This window comes from Oncorhynchus gorbuscha, linkage group LG04 (assembly GCF_021184085.1).
Source record: "Oncorhynchus gorbuscha isolate QuinsamMale2020 ecotype Even-year linkage group LG04, OgorEven_v1.0, whole genome shotgun sequence".
Lineage (NCBI taxonomy): Eukaryota > Metazoa > Chordata > Actinopteri > Salmoniformes > Salmonidae > Oncorhynchus > Oncorhynchus gorbuscha.
The window spans coordinates 61,954,986-61,975,760 of NC_060176.1; the positions used below are offsets into that span (position 1 = coordinate 61,954,986).

The window sequence follows — 20,775 nt, forward strand, 5'->3', positions numbered from 1 at the left end:
AAGACAACTGGTAACTTGGGGAAAAAAAACTAGCTCCGACTGGGAAAATACGTTTTGAACGGTCATCCAACTCGGGCCTCTTTCTTGAACTCCGACCTGAAGATCCGTCACGGCCTGATCTATTTCACCTGTCCTTGTGCTCGTCTCCACCCACCTCCCGGTGTCGCTCATCTTCCCAACTTATCCCCTGGGTATTTATACCTGTGTTTTCTGTCTGCCTGGGTCAGTTAGTCTTGCTTGTTCAAGTCAACCAGCGTTTTGTCTCCGCTCCTTCTTAGTCACAGGCTATAGCGGCGTGCCGGCGCATCTGGCTTGACCTTCTTGGATACCAGTCGGTGCTGGAAGTGAAGTGGCCCGGGTCTTACTGAACCCCTCCCAGAGGTCCTGGTACTCTGTGGGAATGGCAGAGAGGTCCAGGGTAATTTCCAAGCCCCCAGGAAGACGTCCCGTGGCAGGCAGAGCTGACTTCAGGCAATGAGTGTGGCAGAATGGGCACCAGCCCACGATGGCACCAGTAGACCAGTCAATTGAGAGATTGTGTCGCTGGAGCCAAGAGAATCCCACTACCACGGGAACCTGCAGAGACTCAATTAACAGGAATTGGATCATCTATCTGTGGTTCCCTGACACTCGTAGGTTGATGGGGGTGGTATAGTGGGTGAACCCGCCTATAGAGCGGCCGTCCAGTGCTCTAACATCCATGGGAATGGAGAGGGGTTGAGTGGGGATGCCCAGCTCGGACGCCAGGATAGCGTACATAAGACTCATATCGGCCCCTGAGTCGATGAGTATCTAGAGAGACTTGGACTGGTCACCCCACAGCAAGGTGGCATGGAGAGGGGGGCGAGTAAGGGGAGAAGCAAAACTATTCTTAAGACCCACCAGAGTAATCATTCCTACCAATAAGCTAGGTCTCTAGAAGGGACAGGTAGACACATAATGACTGGCATTACCGCAATACAGACAACTCTGGGTGTTAAGTCTGTAGGCGTTCGGCTGGAGACAGCCTATCCCTGCCGAGCTGCATTGGCTCGGGAAGAGGCAAATCGTCTGTCTTCGGAGGCTCTTGGAAAAAGTCGGGGAAGCTCGGATACTCTCTGGGACGTAGACGCCGGGGACTTCCGGAGTTCATCAGATGCAAGGTGGGATCCTTGAGTGAGCGATTTGGACTGGAATCAGACCTCTTCTCCTTCCTACGTTCCCATAGCGACCATCGATCAGGATGGTTAAAGTGATGATTGAGTCTAGATTCGTCGGTAGTTCCCGGGCTGAAAGCTCGTCCTTTACTTCCTCCGATAATCCATGCAGGAACGCATCGAACAGCTCTTCCGGGTTCCAGGCACCCACTGCTGCTAGCGTGTGAAAATCCACTGCATAGTCTGCCACACTGAGGGAGCCCTGCCGAAGCTGGAGTAATTTCCAGGCAACCTCTCGCCCGGACACCGGAATCTCAAACTTTTTTCACGAATTCCTCCAGACTGAGGCAGACGGCGGATTGTTGCTCCCACACCGCCGTGGCCCAGGTGAGTACCCTCCCGGACATCAGCATAATGATGTACGCTATCCTTGAGCGGTCCGAGGGGAACGGCTACCCGCCGGGTTACTGAGGGGCTGGGAGGTTACCGTCGTGGTAGGCTGCCTAGTAAGCAACCCATGGAATTTCTCCCGCAATGTATCCAATGCTAGGTTGTGATGTTCGGCCATGGCCTGGAAACCTTCCATCAGACTGCGAAGCAACTCCTCGTGCCAATGGTGGCTCCTTGGGAGGAGACGGCGTTGCGGAGCTGGTCCAAGTCTGCTGGGTCAGTCGTATTATCAGGTTTCAAGTAAGACCCGAGTGCAGACTGTGTTAAAGTAACAATGTATATTGCAACAACAGGGGCATGCAAATGACAGGTCAAGGCAGGCGAGCTCAGAGTCAGGACAGGCAATGGTCAAAACCAGGAGGGTGAGAAAAAGAGAGACTGAGGAAAAACAGGTGCTGAGACAACGTTGGTTGACTTGACAAACAAGACGAGCTGGCAACAGACAAACAGAACACAGGTATAAGTACCCAGGGGATAATGGGGAAGACATATCAGCTATGTTTTTTTTAAAGGCAGTAAACTGTTTTGCTGCCAGACAAGGCTCTGCTGTAGCAGGGTAAGGATTCATTCCATGGTGCTGAAAATAAATCACTGCTGTTGGGTCAGATTTATGTAGGCCCTAACTGTTTATGTGCACCATTTGTCACCATTATAGTGCAATAATTGTATTGTTTAGTCTTGTGTAGTGGCTTTGCTTGGGGAGTTTGCCCCACCAAGACGCACCTGCTCAAATCGCCACTGATTGAGGACCAAGATGAATCAGAGTACAAGAGCTAGTCAGGAGTACGAACTGGTACAAAACCCATTCTGTTTGGCTGAGGGTTGGCATCAAATCACATCCACATGTTAAGGTTGGGCAATTCCATGGTGATGGAATTACGTTGAGACTCAGTATTTGATTTCAATGTTTTTTGTTTGGTATATATTTTAAAGAGAAAATCAGTCTCAAGAGTAATTCCGTTAGCAACTGGTCAATTCCATGCTAACGCACATCATGATTTAGAGAACTGCTAAAGAAAAGACTGGCCAGGTTCATGTATGTTTCACCTCCCGCATTCAGCTGTCTGTATATCTGCAGTGTGCACATACTGTATGTGCTAATGAGCATATTGTCAGCCTAATGTGTATAGGTCAAGTCATTATCACTAAGACGAGCTCACAGCTCAGTAGCTTTTGTTTTGACTGATGAGCCCTGTGGCCAAGGATATATTCCCTGTTTGTTGTTGGTCCCCTGTGGATTTTATTTTGGTAAAGAGCACAGCGGGGACACAGTAAAATATAGCTTCTTACAGACGAGTGAATTAAGAAGTAGCAACTTCCTACCAACATGATCTAGTGGTCTGGGAGCCAAGCAGATTCTTATTGCAATATAGTGGCGCTACAAAGAGGAGCTCATCCTTCCTATGCAAGATAACTGAAACAGTACATCTCATACCGTGCTACATCCACAGAGTACCTCATCCTCAACTACTTTCAAATCAAATTTTATTAGTCACATGTGCCGAATACAACCGGCGTAGAACTTACAGTGAAAAGCTTACTCACGAGCCCCTAACCAACAGTGCAGATTTAAAAATATGGATAAGAATAAGAGAAAAGTAACAAGTAATTAAAGAGCAGCAGTAAAAAAATATATATTTTATATATAATAAATAAATGGGTATCAAATAGTCTGGGTAGCCATTTGACTAGATGTTCAGGAGTCTTATGGCTTGGGGGTAGACGCTGTTTAGAAGCCTCTTGGTGCTCCGGTACCGCTTGCCGTGTGGTAGCAGAGAGAGAACAGTCTATGACTAGGATGGCTGGAGTCTTTGACCATTTTTAGGGCCTTCCTCTGACACCGCCGGGTATAGAGGTCCTGGATGGCAGGAAGCTTGGCCCCGGTGATATACTGGGCCGTTCGCACTACCCTCTGTAGTGCCCTGCGTTCAGCTGTAGAACCTTTTGAGGATCTGAGGACCCATGCCAAATCTTTTCATTTGATTGACCCTGTTTTGGTCTTTATGAAGAGAACTGTTGCACTATTAGAGACACTTTACAGATCAGAAGTATGCTCATCCAAGATCCGATCAGTTCATATGTCCTTGAGGAAATGTGAAGAAATCCCAGGCAGGCAGCTCTGATCCAGACGTCTGCAATCCTACTACATCCTGGTCTTTCCACGGGTTCCAGGCTGGATCAGGTCAGTATGCTGTGTTCTGGAACCAGTAGGTTATAAATGTAATCCAAGCCCTCGGTTCCTGGCCATGCAATTAAATAGACCTAAGTGAGAACAACACAGACACACTGACAAAGTTCCAATAGCAAATGTGATAGAATGCCAAAGTTAAATATGAGTAGGACTATGACTGTAATACAGAAAGGCTGGATGGTCCATCAGTATATGAGAGAAATCCCCTAAAGCGTGAGGCTGGGGGGTCTGGGAGCCAGCTAATCTGTGTAAATCACAGTGCTTACCAGCTGGGAGAGAGCTGGCCTGGCCTAGGTTAGACCACTGCTACATTAGCTGGGTTAGCACTGTTGGCTCAGACTGTCTGAGCAGGATCATATTATGTGTGGTAGTATTATTGTGTGAGGGCAGGGCTAGCCCCATATGTCCCTGCCCTCAGAATAACCCCCTGGCCTAGTTGACCCTTTACCCACTTCTCACTTGATCTATACTGCAGGGTTCCCCAACTGGCTGCCTGCAAGTGATTTTTTTTCCGGCACTATTTTTAAAAATAAATAACGTTTTTATTTTTTGTTGGACATAAAAGACATTAAAAACACCAGCAAATCAGCTCTAAGTGATGGAAATCTGTTCCAAAGTATTATTTTCAAAAATTATTCCCATGCATAATAGAGAGATATTGGATCCTATACAAATGTAAACATGGTTTGAAATGGTTGTTTTAGTCAATATGTTTGGACTTCTTGTGGTCAATTTGCAGTCTAAAACTTATTTGTAATTATGTTCCGGCCCCCTGACCATCTGCTCAAGAAAAGAAAATGGTCCTGCGGCTGAACCTAGTTGATGATTCCTGCTGTATGGATTCATTTTTTTGTGGTAAATGAGAGAATGAGGCAAAAGGTGGACATTTTCATCCTACATAGGGTTGCAAAGCTACTGGTAATTTACCAAATTTACTGGACTCTTCTGTCATTTTGGTAAATAAGAGTTAATCTATGGTAACTTTGGTATTTTATACTTGAATAACGTTTTAAAAGTTATTTTTTTATATCTGTGTCCATATTGTTTCTAGTGGATAGACCATATGGTTCAAGAGAAAATAGCCTTATTGAAAAAAGCATCTAATCAACAACGGAATTATCTTCAATGAACTCTGCAACTCTTCCAACTGTTCACAACTGCCACCAGTTTGGTGCCAAAACATATTGACATAGTAAAATAAATTTTAAAAGTGCCTTAAATTTTTTTAAAGGATATTTCATGTTGAAACCCTCACTTGGTACTCACTAAGTTGATGGTTTTTACCTAGGATAATGTTTCACAGCTTTGTCATTCAATTTATTATTTTCAAATCTTATTTGAGTATTTTATATATACTTTACATGTGATAAGGCCACACAGAGGGCCAGATAAAATTACAGACACCTGTGATAATTTGAGGTACTCAAAGGCCACTAGATGTCATCTGATAAAATAAAAACTTGAAAGTTACCAAAAGTCTGGTAGTTTACAGGTAAACTTTAAAAGTTTCTAGTAATATACCCTCCCTTTGTAACCCTAAGCCTACAATGTGAGTCCTATGTACTGTATATCCTTACATTCATGTATAAAACAGCAACATACATGTTGAATGTTCTGAACGTTTGTCAGACTTACTTTGGCACAATAAAATATAAAGCTACAGGTTGTTGACCTGCTGTATGCATGTCAAAATAGATCAGCCAAGACTTCAGAAAATAAATTGTAGACCTCAAGTCTGGTTCATCCTTGGGAGCAATTTCCAAATGCATGAAGTTACCAAGTTCATCTGTACAAACAATAGTACGCAAGTATAAACACCATGGGACCACGCAGCCGTCATACCGCTCAGGAAGGAGACGCAATCTGTCTCCTACAGATTACATACTTTGGTAAAAGTGCAAATCAATCCCAGAACAGCAGCAAAGGACCTTGTGAAGATGCTGGGGGAAACAGGTACAAAAGTTTCTATATCCACAGTAAAACGAGTTCTATATTGACATAACCTGAAAGGCCGCTCAACAAGGAAGACGCCACTACTCCAAAACCTCGATAAAAAAGTCAGTCTACAGTTTGCAATTCACATGGGGACAAAGATTGTACTTTTTGGAGAAATGTCCCTCTGGTCTGATGAAACAAAAATAGAACTGTTTGGCCATAATGACCATCGTTATGTTTTGAGGGAAAAGGGGGAGGCTTGCAAGCCGAAGAACACCATCCCAAATGTGAAGAACGGGGGTGGGAGCATCACCTTGTGGGGGTGCTGTGCTGCAGTAGGGATTGGTGCAATTCACAAAATAGATGGCATCATGAGGAGAAATAATGTGGATATATTGAAGCAACATCTCAAGACATCAGTCAGGAAGTTAAAGCTTGGTCGCAAATGGGTCTTCCAAATGGACAATGACCCCAAGCATTCTTTCAAAGTTGTGGCTAAAGGACAACAAAGTTAAGGTATTGGAGTGATCCTAACGGACCTAAGACAGGGAATTTTTACTCTGAATAAATGTCAGGAATTGTGAAGTTCTGACCACAACTGTATTTGACACTCTTTCTCCCCAATTTCATGATATGCAACTGCAATCCAATTACAATCTCGTCTCAACGCTGCAACTCCCCAACGGGCTCAGGAGAGGCGTTGAGTCATGCGTCCTCCGAAACATGACACCCCAATCCGTACTTAACACCCGCTCGCTTAACCTGGTAGCCAGCAGCACCAATGTTTTGGAGGAAACACCGTTCAACTGACAAACGAAGTCAGTCTGCAGACGCACGGCCAGCCACAAGCAGTTGCCAGAGCATGATGAGCCAAGTAAAGCCCCCCCTGCCAAACCCTCCCTTAACCCGGATGACACTTGTGCGCCACCTTATGGGACTCCCGGTCACAGCCAATTGTGACACAGCCTGAGATCAAACCCAGGTCTATAGTGACACCTTAGACCACTGCGCCATTCGGGAGGCCCAACCTGCTGTATATTCTGACAGCTGATTCACTGCCACCAGGCATTAGAAACACACGGATTTCAAGGATGTTTACTCAGATTTCTGACCAGCCACATCTCTTTCAACGGTTTAAAGTTAAAAATATGACAGCTATTTTTACCATCTTCCTAAGCTACACACGCTGCCTCTCTCCAAGTCACACTCTTTCCCACAAACTTTAAGGCTGCATCTGGGGCAGTGTGTTGTTTAACTCAAGATATGAGAACCAACCGAGGTATGGCAGCCCCACTGTCTCTTCCTACAAAGGCCAGGGGTATGGTGGCCTGGCTGGCCAGGCTGCTGAACAAGACCAGGTGGATAATGACTCCACATGATGGATCCGATATATCATAAACACTAGCTATTTGGAGCAGTTCAAACTCAACTTCCTGTGTGACAAGATAAATGTACATTTCAAAACAGTATCTTTATGCACAACAGCATCTGCTAAATCAGTTATTCAAACAGATTTGACTTCTAAACTACATCTTCCTGAATATTTGCCAAAGATGCAGTATATATGGACTCAAAAATGTAAATTAATTCTGGCTTGGTAGCTAGTAGCTATAAATATCCTTTCAAATAGCTCTTTGTTGACTGTTGCTGGGTGCTATCGTCCATCAGCACCGGCCTGTACCCTACCTGCCCAAAGCTCTCTCCTGGCCCCTTACACTAGGTCTGAATTTGTCCTGCTATGTGACCTAAACTGGGACACGCTTGAACCACATGACCAAGTCCTAAAGCAATGGGACTCCCCAACTCTTCCTCAGAGTATTACTAATCCCACAAGATATGACTTCAAACACCCGGAAAAGGCTATTCTCCTCGATGTTATCCTCACAAATAATCCTGATCAGTCTGGTGTTTTCTGTAATGACCTTAGTGATCACTGTTTTACAGCCTGTGTTCCTAATGGGTGCTCAGTGAAACGACCTGTCCTGATTTGTCATAGACTCTTGATTAAAAAAAAACTTTAATAAGCAAGTCTTCCTTCATGAAGTCGCCTCTGTAAAATGGTATAAAATCAGCTTGAGCCCCCTGTCAGACACTTGGACCTTCTTTTTTGATATTGTTAACAAACATGCCCCCATAAAGAACATGAGAATCAAAAACAGGTTCAGCCCCTGGGTCGACCGTGATCTTGCAGAGTTTCTTCATCTCAAGAATTCCATTTGGCTAAAAGGCTCGACACAACCATACTCAGGATGACTGGCTCTCGTTCAGGCAAATGAGAAATAAGCGCACTCAGGCTATCCGGAAGGCCAAAGTTAGTTACTTTAAGGCACAACTCTCTCTGTGGGTCTAACCCCAAGAAGTTCTGGAAAACAGTTAAAGACTTGGAGAATAAACCCTCCTCCTCACAGCTGCCCATGTCCCTTAATGTTGATGATGTGGTTGTTACTGACAAGAAACACATGGCTGAGCTCTTTAAATCACCACTTCATTAAGTCAGGATTAATATTTGACTCAGCCATGCCTCCTTGCCCATCCAACATTTCCTCATCTCCCACCCCTTCTAATGTGACCATCTCCGATGCTTCTCCCTCTTTTCCACCTGCCATGTTCCTCCCTGCAGACAGTCACTGAGTCTGAGGTGCTAAAGGAGCTCCTTAAACTTGACCCCAAAAATACATCTGGGTCAGATGGTTTAGACCCTTTCTTCTTTAAGGTTGCTGCCCCTATCCCCAAACTTTTTAACATGTCCATCCTCTCTGGAGAGGTTCCCATTGCTTGGACGCCAGTCACAGTTCATCCAATATTTAAGGGGGGAGATTAAGCTGATCCTAACTGTTATAGGCCTATTTCTATTTTGCCCTGTTTATCAAAAGTGATGGAAAAACTTGTCAATAATCAACTAACTGGCTTTCTAGATGTCTATACTATTCTCTCGTGTATGCACTGCAACCTTTAAGGTCCTCAATGATGTCAACGTTGCCCTTGATTCTAAGCAATATTGTGCTGCTTTTTTGATACGGCAGACCATTCCATTCTTGTGGGCCGGCTATGGAGTATTGGTGTCTATGAGAGTTCTTTGGCCTGGTTCGCTAACTACCTCTCTCAACAAGTGCAGGGTATAAAGTCAGAAAATCTGCTGTCTCAGCCACTGCCCGTCACCAAGGAAGTACCCCAAGGCTCGATCCTAGGCTCCATGCTCTTCTTAATTTACATCAAAAACATAGTGCAGGTAGTAGGAAGCTCTCTCATCCATTTATATGCAGATAATACAATCTTATACTCAGCTGGCCCCTCCCTAGATGTTGTGTTAAATGCTCTACAACAAAGATTTTAGTGTCCAATAAGCTTTCTCTGCCCTTAACCTTGTTCTGAACACCTCCAAAACAAAGGTCATGTGGTTTGGTAAGAAGAATGCCCCCTTTCCACAGGTGTGATTACTACCTCTGCAAGTTTAGAGCTTGAGGTAGTCACCTCATACAAGTACTTGGGAGTATGGCGAGACGGTGCGCTGTCCTTCTCTTAGCACATATCAAAGCTGCAGGCTTAAGTAACATCTAGACTTGGTTTCTTCTATCGTAATCGCTCTTCTTTCACCCCAGCTGCCAAACTAACCCGAATTCAGATTACCATCCTACCCATGCTAGATTACGGAGACATAATTTATAGATCGGCAGGTAAGGGTGCTTTCGAGCGGCTAGATGTTCTTCACCATTCGACCATCAGATTTGCCACCAATGCTCCTTATAGGACACATCACTGCACTCTATAGTCCTCTAAACTGGTCATCTCGGTATACCTGTCTCAAGACCCACTGGTTGATGCTTATTTATAAAACTCTTTAGGCCTCACTCCCCCTATCTGAGATGTCTACTGCAGCCTTCATCCTCCACAAACAACATCCGTTCTGCCAGTCACATTCTGTTAAAGGTCCCCAAAGCACACACATTGCTGGGTCGCTCCTCTTTTCAGTTCGCTGCAGCTAGCAAATGGAACGAGCTGCAACAAACTCAAACTGGACAGTTTTATCTCAATCTCTTCATTCAAAGACTCAATCATGGACACTCCTATTGGCCATGTGTGGCTGCTAAGTATGATGTATTGTTGTCTCTACCTTCTTGCCCTTTGTGCTGTTGTCTGTGCCAAATAAATGTTTGTACCATGTTGTGCTGCTCCCATGTTGTCATGTTGTGTTGCTGCCTTGCTATGTTGTTGTCTTGGGTCTCTCTTTATGTAGTGTTGTCTCTTGTGTGATGTGTGTTTTGTCCAATAATTAATACAATAATTATATTGTATTATATATATTATATTTATTTTTAATCCCAGGCCCCTGTCCCCACAGGAGACCTTTTGGTAGGCCGTCAGTGTAAATAAGAATTTGTTCTTAACTTCTTGGTGACAGGGGGACAGTATTGAGTAGCTTGGATGAATAAGGTGCCAAAAGTAAACTGCCTGCTACTCTGTCCCAGTTGCTAATATATGCATATTATTAGTAGTATTGGATAGAAAATACTCTGAAGTTTCTAAAAAGGTTTGAATGATGTCGGAGTATAACAGAACTCATATGGCAGGAGAAAACCTGAGAAAAATCCAACCTGGAATTGGGAAATCTGAGGTTTGTAGTTTTTCAACTATTTGCCATTCCAATATACTGTGTAAATGGGGTCATATTTCACTTCCTAAGGCTTCCACTAGATGTCAAGTCTTTAGAACGTTGTTTCAGGCTTCGCCCCCACAGTGAAGTGGGGGCGAATGAGAGGGGATTGAGCCAGGTGTCTGGCAGAGTGCCACAGGCTCTAAGGCACGGTCACGAGAGAGTTGCTTTTCTACAGACATTGGAATTCTCCAGTTGGAACATTATTGAACATTTATGATAAAAACATCCTAAAGATTGATTCTATACTTAGTTTGACAAGTTTCTACGGGCTGTAATATAACTTTTTGAACTTTTCGTCCAATGTTCGGTTGAACCTGAACGCGCGTTTAACAAAAGAAGCTATTTGGACATAAATGATTAACTTTATCGAACAAATTAAACATTTATTGTGGAACTGGGATTCCTGTGAGTGCATTCCGATGAAGATCAAAGGTAAGTGAATATTTATAATGCTATTTCTGACTAATGTTGACTACACAATATGGCAGATATCTTTTTGGCTGCTTTGTTGTCTGAACGCTGTACTCAGATTATTGCATGGTTTGCTTTTTTCGGTAAAGCTTTTTTGAAATCTGACACAGCGGTTGCATTAAGGAAAAGTATATGTAATTCCATGTATAACACTTGTATTTTCATCAACATTTATGGTGAGTATTTCTGTGAATTGATGTGGCTCTCTGCACAATCACTGCATGTTTCAGAACTACTGAACGTAACGCGCCAATGTAAAATTAGATTTTTTAAATATAAATATGCACTTTATCGAACAAAACATGTATTGTGTAACATGAAGTCCTATGGGGTCATCTGATGAAGATCAACAAAGGTTAGTGATTAATTTGATCTCTATTTGTGCTTTTTGTGACTCCTCTCTTTGGCTGGAAAAATGGCTGTGTTTTTCTGTGAGTTGGTGGTGACCTAACAATCGTTTGTGGTGCTTTCGCTGTAAAGCATTTTTTTAAATCAGATACTGTGGCTGAATTAAATGTTATCTTTAAAATGGTGTAAAATACTTGTATGCTTGAGGAATTTTTAATTATGAGAATTTTGTTATTTTGAATTTGGCGCCCTGCACTTTCACTGGCTGTTGGCGAGGTGGGACGCTAGCGTCCCACATATCCCAGAGAGGTTCTGACTTGCTTAGTTAAATCAAATGAAAATAGGTGTCTAGTGTTTCATTCCCAGTGCCATTAGTGCCAATGGGAAGCGAGAGCTCTTACCTGTCACAGAGGTGGTTGACAGCTCCGTAGGAGTCACAGCCACAGGGTATGCAGCCGGTGGTGCCATTGGTGAAGTGTCCTTCCTCACAGTCCTCACACAGCAGCCCAGTGTACCCTGACATGCAGAAACACTGACCTGTCTTCTTGTCACAGTCATCCACATCTAGAGCCCCCTCACTGCTGCAGTTACACAGAGACTCTGCAGGGACAGACAGCAAGAAAGAGGGGGAGACTGTTATATTACACCACCACTAGGATATTCTGTAAATACACACACACACACACAATGAGAGGCGCCAGATATCTGCATGACCGTGTAGACTCTGCTAAGTGGGCATGTATTATTTATTTGAGCTCAGTCATGATAAGCATGGAGTCTGACTGTTTCTCTCCTGTCTGTTTCTAAGAGAGAGATGGAGGGGAAGGAGGATGCAGTGGATGCGGTAGGATACAGACTGCTGTTGGGGAGTATGAGATGACTGTTGTGTCTCCCAGAAAAAACAGAGTAATGACATGCAGAGGAAATACCAGGCTGCCATTGGTGTGGTGTTGAGCACATGTGGGCTGTTCTTACAGGAGAGGAGACAGGTTGCTGTTATTCACACAGCCTAATTTCCAGGAATGATGTGGGAAGCAGGCAGGGCTGCTGCATACTGTAAACCATTATAAAATACTGTACATTGAAAGCTGAGAACAAAACAGAGGATTGTGGAAATGGTTAATTGTTGAATATGTGTCATATTATACACATGACTAGAGAAAATGAACAGTTGGACAGTGATAGTGTGTTGACTAGGTTGCTTGTCCTTGCAAGGTCCATTTAGGAGATTGAAACTGTGAATGATGGGTTTGAAATAGAAGTGTCCCCTATGATCCAACAGGGTACTGTTTTACAAGAGGCACGGTTGGTGGTGCCACTGACTCGAGGCGCCAAAAGATGAAATTAGCTGAAGTCTTGAGCGGCCGCCATGCATGGTTGACCAATGAGCAGAGTTCATCTTGACAACCAATCAAACAATGTTTCAATTACATAAATAGAGCTGACAGAAACCGAGACCGCTGGTCTCGGTTTTAGGATTTTCTCGCGGTTCAATTGCAGTTTACCGCGAAACATTTGTAAACACCTCCAAACTTTCAGAACACTGTACTCTATTGTTGTGCCATCTTCTCAGACATCAGCTTGGCCATTCGAGACGACTTAATGTCATTTTCTGAAACAGTCGCCTCCTTCTCAGATTAGCCCTCCATCTCTGGCCACTGTTCCAGCTTTATGTAACAGGGAAAGGGCACGGTTATGCAAGCATGGAGAGCACTGTCAGCTTTCCGTTTGTTCACTGAAGTCATCTTCCCTGCACAACTGTCAGCCAAGATCACACCCCAGACTCTGAGATCTTGGGCCGTGCAGCTCCCTCTCTCACACACACACACACACACACACACACACAATTATGTCATGTTACACACAAATAAATAGCACTAAGCTACTGTAGGATCCATCACATCAAGTTACTTGTCACTTCCTATCTGGGCACAAAGCGCAGAGGAAGAGAGGTTAACCTTGGAACCAAATTATGCAATAATAAGTACAGGTGCAAACCACATAGTATAAGGATCAAAAACCCATGCCATGTGTGTGCAGATGAAATGTGCACATGACTGATGTCTGTTTGTGTTCAATTTCAAAGCGGCAGAAAATTGGTTTGAGGGGAAATGTAAGCACAGTGAAAAAAGGAGATGAGGAAATGTCCATCTTCCTCATAGTAATTAGTTCCTGCAAAGTGAAGCAGTGTGGCTGCATGGTTCAAGTATGCAGACGGACACATGCGACAGAGATGATTCAAAACAACCTGCTGCTGTAAAATGACCTCTGTCTGAAGTTACACACCCTCCTATGACAGTGTTTATGCTACTAACAAAAAACATGGGAGGGTGGTACCACCTCTCCAACTGTAGGCTACTGTGCTTTAAACTCCAGAACATGCAGGAAGCATAAAATTGCATTGCATTGAATGATTGAGAGGGGTAAAAAGAAAGACATCAACACACTAACACAGTGACACACCAGAAATGTGTTCCACCAGGCAGATAATTTGTATCAGTGAGGTGAGGCATTAACCCAGGTTGTTGATATTGTTATCAGAGTGACCTTTACCCGAAAACAACGGAGCCTCGACAAGGTTGTAGAATCGCTGACTAGTTAACTACCCCAAAATCGGACTGGTGGCTGCGCATAATTTCATAGTCCCCTGATACTCACCTGGGAGGCCATTTTATACAGTGACAAATAGCTGTTTCACAAGTGTTGCCCACCCCAACCTCCACAAAGGCTCTGTCGGGACGTTTATCATCTGCGATGCATACGAATAGCAAAGCAGCGGAGGTGAGAGACAAGCCGCTGAACATATAACAGTGCTGGCTCATTCATGTCTTGGTCTGATCATTTTGATTGGATGCGGAGTAGCACATTCCCCCTATCCCTCTTCCGTGGTCTAAAGATGTTGAATAGACAGACACAAAGGGATCAGACCACTATCCAAACGGACGTGTGTTATTGTCTGCTTATGAAAAATACAATCTCATGGTTTTATGCGGACAAGGAGAAGTCTGGGAATGGATAACAAAAACATTGCTTAAATGCCGTCCCCCTCCGATCCAATCACCATAATATCTGACACACTTGTCACATAGCCTACCTCAGAATAAGGGCAACATCTCTGTGAGCACAAAACGTAGCCTATAGCCTATTCATATTGCACAATTGAACCGGAATGTTGTAATTAATATGGACCATTCGGTTATTTGATAATTTTACAAGGAGACTGCCGTCCATGTTTGAGGTCCATGATCTATTGTTTCTACAAGCTGTCAGTTTCTTAGCCCGCCTGTACTCTGCGTCAAAAGCCATAATACCGACATTGTTTTGACTGTGCCTTTGGCCACATATGAATTGAGATTCTGCATCAAAAGGGCAATTTCTGCAAACCTAGGTGAATGTGTGAGGCGATTAATTAAAGTCCAGAGACTCAATCCGTTCATACATCAGTCTATTTATAATTACGTGTAACCAGGTGTGGCAGTCTAGGGATATTCTGTACAATACACAAGATCAAATTACAATTGCATGCTTCTTGGAACATTATATTTTATTATCACACCCAAGAACAAACATAGGCTACTCACCTTGACCATTCTCGGAGGAGGAAATCGATGCATCGATGTTATCTGAAGACCATGCATCATTAGTCGTCCGCTGAGAAACCATGGAGACCATGTTCGTTTTTTCTGGAGGAAAAACTGATGCTTGCCCATCAGCAGATATTTTGCTTGAATTGGATGTTCTGGAGCTCAAAAACGTATTTTTTTTTCTAGTGTTGAAAAGCATTTCTGTGCTTGGCCTTGGGGTTGTAGGGTCAGTTGTTGGTGGCTGAATTGTGGTTGCAGTTGGCGAGACAGGAGTCGTGGAGACCCGTATCGTTTTGCTGGCCACTCCGGTGAAACCAATAGTAGGGGACGGCGTGAGCCCAGTTAGTTGGCCGAGCACAAACCTGCCCTCAGGTAAACGATTAGGCAATGTGGTGTAGAGCGGTTCCAAGCTCTCGGAGGCTGAGCGAGGCTTCCTGGAGATAGGCGAAGCATCGTAGGAGTTGACGCGAGGTGCAGCATCAGAAAACCCAATATGCAAAATAAATAGCAAAGCCAGGGATATGTACATCATTAAGGTCGTTAACCTCATATTAAATTTCAGCTCTCCATGTAAAGCCCTACCTAGTAAGGGTCTGTCTCAGACCGTTCCCTGAATGGACTAGCTCGCGTACTCGACTCCACCATTGACGTCCTCAGCGGCTATTCTCAGTGATTGTGAACCGAACTACCCGCAGTTTCTTGGCTTCACTTTCTGTTCAGCCTAGCACAGCGCAATGAAACGTTCTAAATTGTTAAACTCTTCAGCCAATGAGGACATTGATGAGAGGTCTCGTGGTACATTAAGGTGCGTTTGTTTTCCTTTCGTAAAGGCATTTGATTGGTTCAGTGCGTAGCCTAATCTGAGCGAGTGCACATTGAGTGCAATGAGAAGTCTGTTTTACTTTTCCTTATTAGTCCAAAAATAACATCATTGGATACACTTAAACAAATAATAATATTACATTCTAAGATTACATTACTTTATGTTCCCAGGCTGCGAGCCTACATCAATTCGTTTCTGGGACATTCGGCCTAGGCTAGGCTACTCAATAAATAACATTAATAACATGTATAAAAAGTGAGTGTAGGCCAAAAAAGTACATTTAACCCATACTACCGACTAGGGTCCCCAGATGGGATCTTTTTTTAAATATATATATTTTTTTATCATAACCCAAATGTGTTTTTTTTTATTCTTCTGATTTTTCATGACTTTGTCAACCAACTTGATCTAAATCATTATTTAATGTTTCTGTACTTTAAAACAAATCTAATCCTCTGGGGTCATTTTGACCCCAGCCCAAAACACTAATTCTGCCTATGGTAATTTGATAGATATGTCCTTTATTTGAATTTAGGTTTCTCTGGAGACATAATAACAAGTTATCCATATCACCAGAGGGTGGAGGGGGACCTGTATCAGTTATTTTGACCAGATAGACAGATAATTCTGTAGAGATGTAGTTCTCCATGTACTTGCCTAAGATTGTACTTTTCTATACAACATGGCTGTGTACAAAACCAAAAACAACCTTATTTTTGTACCTTCTGGTTTCTCTGGAGACATAATATTAAGTTATACATATCCTCAGAATGTGGAGGGGGACCTGTTGGAGTGATCTTGGCATGATAGACAGATCACCTGCAGATATGGAGAACCTAATGTACTTGCCTATGGTTATAACTATGTATGAACATGTACAAAATAAATAAAAAAATACCTTAGATATATGCTTAGTTACAGTCAAAACAGCTCATAAAAGTCTGTCCGTGGTATGAATACTAAGTAGAACTGTAATACAGAAACCAGCTACCCTCTGAATGTGTACATAGTGCTGTATTGGTGTGTATTAGCAGTGCTGGCTCATTCAATATTGTCCAATATTCAATATGTGCAACTTGTGATATTTTGGTTGCTATACCATGTGGTTTGAAATGACTTTGAGGATTTGTGCATGCTTTTTGAAGCATCCTGCCATAGGCTCTACCAGATTGTTTCACTTCCAGTGATGCTAATGCTGGCTGTGGGGTAAGTAAATAATGAAAGCGTAGACATATATTTTTTTTGTCATTGGCTCTCAGGATAAATGGATGAATCACTTTTTGTCAATAAAATTAAATATATTTCACATTTTGGTGTACTTCGCCTTTTAAATGGAAGTAATTTTTACCCCTCAAATATGACAAAATTAATATTTACTAATACATTTGAAGAACTAAATAATACTACAATCAAATGATGGCAAATCAGCATTTTAATACTAATCTGGATTGTACTTTGGAAAAAGCTGCACATTATATAAGGGAAACATTTATATGTTAATTTGACAGAATATGCAAATTGCTGTATTTTTGCTTAAATAATAGTCTGTTTTGAATATATACTTTTTCAGATAACATTATTTACATTTCTAATAATGTTTTCATAATAGTTAAGTTTAAATAGTTGCTTTTCCCAATAATTTCTTATTGGGGTCAACATGACCCCAATTGGTAATCCATTCATGTAAAATATGTTGGTCGTAGGCTATTATGAGGGTTAAATGAAACAATATGATTGTGATATTTATTAGACCGATGCAGGATATGTGCGCTCAGTAGCCTAATCACCCATTGTCTCTACTGTGTGCGAGCGCCGCTGTGCGGCTACAGGCCTTAACACCTGTCGTCAGCAGTATTTACGCTGATCAGGAGTGACATGAGCTGCACTACATGATACCAGAGGCTAGTTATGAAGCCAAGAGCTACAGAACTGTTACATCCAATAATTATTCATTTGACTATGATTTGACAAGACTTAAAGAGCTCACAATATGCACTGTCCGGGTCCGGAGGATATACAACCAAATTCTAAGGCCTATAGTATGTATGTGCGTATCCTACACAGCAGATGGCAGCACAACGCAAACTGTTCAGGAAATCTGCCTGACGGAACCGAACATGCACAGTAGTAGAAACATTAGCGAACAGCTGATACAATGGCGCCACTGGACCTGGATAAATACGCGGAGATTGCCAAGCAGTGTAAATATTTACCTGAAAACGACCTCAAGGTGAGAATCAATGCCTTAGTAATGGTAATCGCCTCTAAAAATATGCCTGATGAGCAGCACGCATAGAAGCCTACTTATCAGATATAAGCAACAGCGAAATCAGTATCACTTCTAACCATATCGAAGCATCCTGACCTGAAATCACAGACTGTGATGCCATAGCCTAGAATTATAATTCAACGGTTGCCATCATCATGCTTGACGAAATGATTGGTATGAGAGTGTCATTTACCGTAGCTTAGTTGTCTCTACTGTGCCATTCATTCATTAAACGATTGCATGACACATCACATTGAAGTCTCTGAAACTGTTACATTATGTTTCTTATTCTTACCAAGTGTGGGTTTTTCCTCAGAGGTTATGTGATTATGTATGTGACCTATTGCTGGAGGAATCCAATGTCCAGCCTGTGTCCACCCCAGTGACTGTGTGTGGAGATATACATGGACAGGTAGGCTACTTTATTAACCATCACAGTTTTACAGCAACATTGCTAGATATTTGTGTTTGAAGCTGATTGATTTGACATTTATTTTCAGTAGTTGAATGAAGTGAACTTGGTTGTTTCTTCTTCTTACAGTTTTATGATCTGTGTGAACTCTTCAGAACCGGAGGACAGGTCCCAGACACAAACTATATTTTCATGGTTGGTTCAAACGCACCTTTTCTCCCCTTGTCCACTCCCATTTATCTTCATTGATTTGACTGTTACTGTTTTCATGTTTACCACGTCCATCAAGAATCACCCCCATCATGATTTGGTGTCTGTGTCTCTACAGGGTGACTTTGTTGACCGGGGATATTACAGCTTGGAGACATTCACATACCTGCTGGTGTTAAAAGCCAAATGGCCTGACCGCATCACGCTTTTAAGAGGGAACCACGAAAGCAGACAAATAACCCAAGTATATGGCTTTTATGGTGAGATTTTCATTTCTTCACCATATCCAGCGCAACCATATGTTGCACTAATAGGCTACATTTGTAGTTATTGTTCAATCCAAACCATTGACTCCAGGTGCACTGGTTGTAAATGGGATAGTCCCCGGTCTATTTTTCCTTTCAGATGAATGCCAAACCAAATATGGGAATGCCAATGCCTGGCGTTACTGTACCAAAGTGTTTGATATGTTAACAGTTGCAGCGGTGAGTACAACTCTATTGCTTTGTATTTCTGATTTCCTGCAGTCAAATCCCCCATGTCTCAATTTTAGCATATCAAGCCAACATGGAGATGATTACACATGAGCCTTAAGATATTTTCTACTATCACAGTTATTCTAATGCTGTACTTTGGTTGTTTTCTTGTGCCAGCTGATGGATGAGCAGATTCTGTGTGTTCATGGGGGCCTCTCCCCAGACATAAAGACCCTGGACCAAATCAGAACCATTGAGCGTAACCAGGAGATCCCCCACAAGGGAGCATTCTGTGACCTTGTCTGGTCAGACCCCGAGGACGTCGACACCTGGGCCATCAGCCCCAGGGGAGCTGGGTGGCTGTTTGGTGCAAAGGTCACCAATGAGGTAAGATTAGTCTTGTTCACCACTGATTAGAGATGTACACTGCAGTACATACATTGTCAATTTCACATAGCAATATATATGAAATGGGTAATAGTCATGTTTTATTTTTCACATTCATCTCACTCTCTTTTTTTGTTTATATATCCCTCGATGTGCAGTTTGTTCACATCAACAACTTGACATTGATCTGTCGGGCACATCAACTAGTCCATGAAGGTTACAAGTTCATGTTTGATGAGAAGCTGGTCACGGTCTGGTCAGCTCCTAACTACTGCTATCGCTGCGGCAACATTGCCTCCATCATGGTTTTCAAAGACGCCAATACAAGGGAGCCCAAGCTGTTTCGGGCGGTGCCCGACTCGGAGAGAGTAATTCCACCCAGGACAACAACACCATATTTCCTGTAAACACTGCACTATCATCATCATCTTTGGCCGCACTGTTATCAAGCACCACATTTGTAATGCATCACATACAGTGGAGTGACAACAACTCCCGTTGAAGTGACACCACTGATTATGTCATTCATATTTTACCAGTGGAGGCTGCTGAGGGGAGGACGGCTCATAAGAATGGCTGGAATAGAGCCAACGGAATGGTATCAACCACATGGAAACCACGTGTTTTATACCATTCCATTGACTCCATTCCAGCCATTCTTATGAGCCGTTCTCCCATCAGCAGCCTCCACTGTATTTCACTGTAGGCTACTGTACGTGACTTATATACAGTACTGTGTGTTTTTATGTCTGCTGTAGCTCTGCGTGCCAACACGTGTGTTCACACAGAAGTGCTCTATCAAGTAATGCCACTACTCTGTTTCAAACGTTTTAGGTGATAGTAGTGTCAATATTTAATGTTTTTATCAAACACATGTTAGATTTAATGAATCATGGTAGATTACAATGAGAACACGTGAAGTGAAACAGGAACACTTATTTTAGCCACATTACAGGGAGAGGACACTGTTTCTGTTTGACTTCGGTCTATTTGCAGCCTATTAGGAATATACTGTAGAAGATGTTATTTGTTAGTTTTTATTTTTGTAATGTATATTTATTGAATTTCATGTATCGCGTAGATGTATATACAGTATAAAGCACTCAAATTAGAAATATGTTTAAATGAGAATTTACTCATGCACTTAACTTAGTTATCTTATTTAGTCTTGTAATAAAGCTATAAGCCTGATAATTGAGGTGAGAAATTATTATAATGAACATCACTGATCTAAAACATATAGATAGGTTCTGTGATGGAAAATTGTATGATGGTGCTTTTATATTTACCAATGTCTATGTTCTGTGTTTGTGCCTTTCTATAAACCAATTTCTGTGTTCATGCAAGTGACTGATTGAACGAATCCTCACAACTAGTGTCTGCAATTTGGCAGTACGCCCAGACCCTTATTTAGAGAAAGGGATATCTC

The 20,775-nt window shown here is 42.6% G+C and overlaps 2 protein-coding genes across 4 annotated transcripts in view; one reads left to right on the plus strand and one right to left on the minus strand.

The window, feature by feature from the left end:
* LOC124034439 (multiple epidermal growth factor-like domains protein 9) overlaps positions 1-15,499 on the minus strand; it is a 44,967-nt gene extending 29,468 nt beyond the window's left edge. For 2 of the 3 annotated variants that reach the window (XM_046347658.1, XM_046347657.1), the window contains exons 1-2: positions 14,767-15,499; positions 11,587-11,785 (exon numbers count right to left, since the gene is read on the minus strand). In XM_046347658.1, the coding sequence (XP_046203614.1) occupies positions 11,587-11,785; positions 14,767-15,319 (752 nt within the window). In that variant the 5' untranslated portion in view covers positions 15,320-15,499. Of the gene's footprint in view, positions 1-11,586; positions 11,786-13,843; positions 13,964-14,766 lie in introns of those variants that run through there. The other variant, XM_046347659.1, reaches the window with a different exon arrangement.
* A 2,164-nt stretch (positions 15,500-17,663) lies between these two features.
* Positions 17,664-19,976, plus strand: LOC124033361 (serine/threonine-protein phosphatase 6 catalytic subunit-like). Its single transcript, XM_046345376.1, has 7 exons — positions 17,664-17,822; positions 18,178-18,273; positions 18,403-18,468; positions 18,602-18,743; positions 18,889-18,968; positions 19,137-19,346; positions 19,505-19,976. Exons 1-7 carry the CDS (start codon positions 17,748-17,750, stop codon positions 19,751-19,753), a joined length of 918 nt encoding a protein of 305 aa, XP_046201332.1. The 5' UTR covers positions 17,664-17,747; the 3' UTR covers positions 19,754-19,976.
* The last annotated feature ends 799 nt before the right edge of the window (positions 19,977-20,775 follow it).

Coding starts and splice junctions, on each gene's coding strand:
- LOC124033361 (XM_046345376.1), top strand. CDS start 17,748: ATGGCGCCACTGGACCTGGATAAATACGCGGAGATTGCCAAGCAGTGT. Junction 18,274..18,402: donor GTGGAGATATACATGGACAG/GTAGGCTACTTT, acceptor TTCTTCTTACAG/TTTTATGATCTGTGTGAACT. Junction 18,969..19,136: donor ATATGTTAACAGTTGCAGCG/GTGAGTACAACT, acceptor TTCTTGTGCCAG/CTGATGGATGAGCAGATTCT.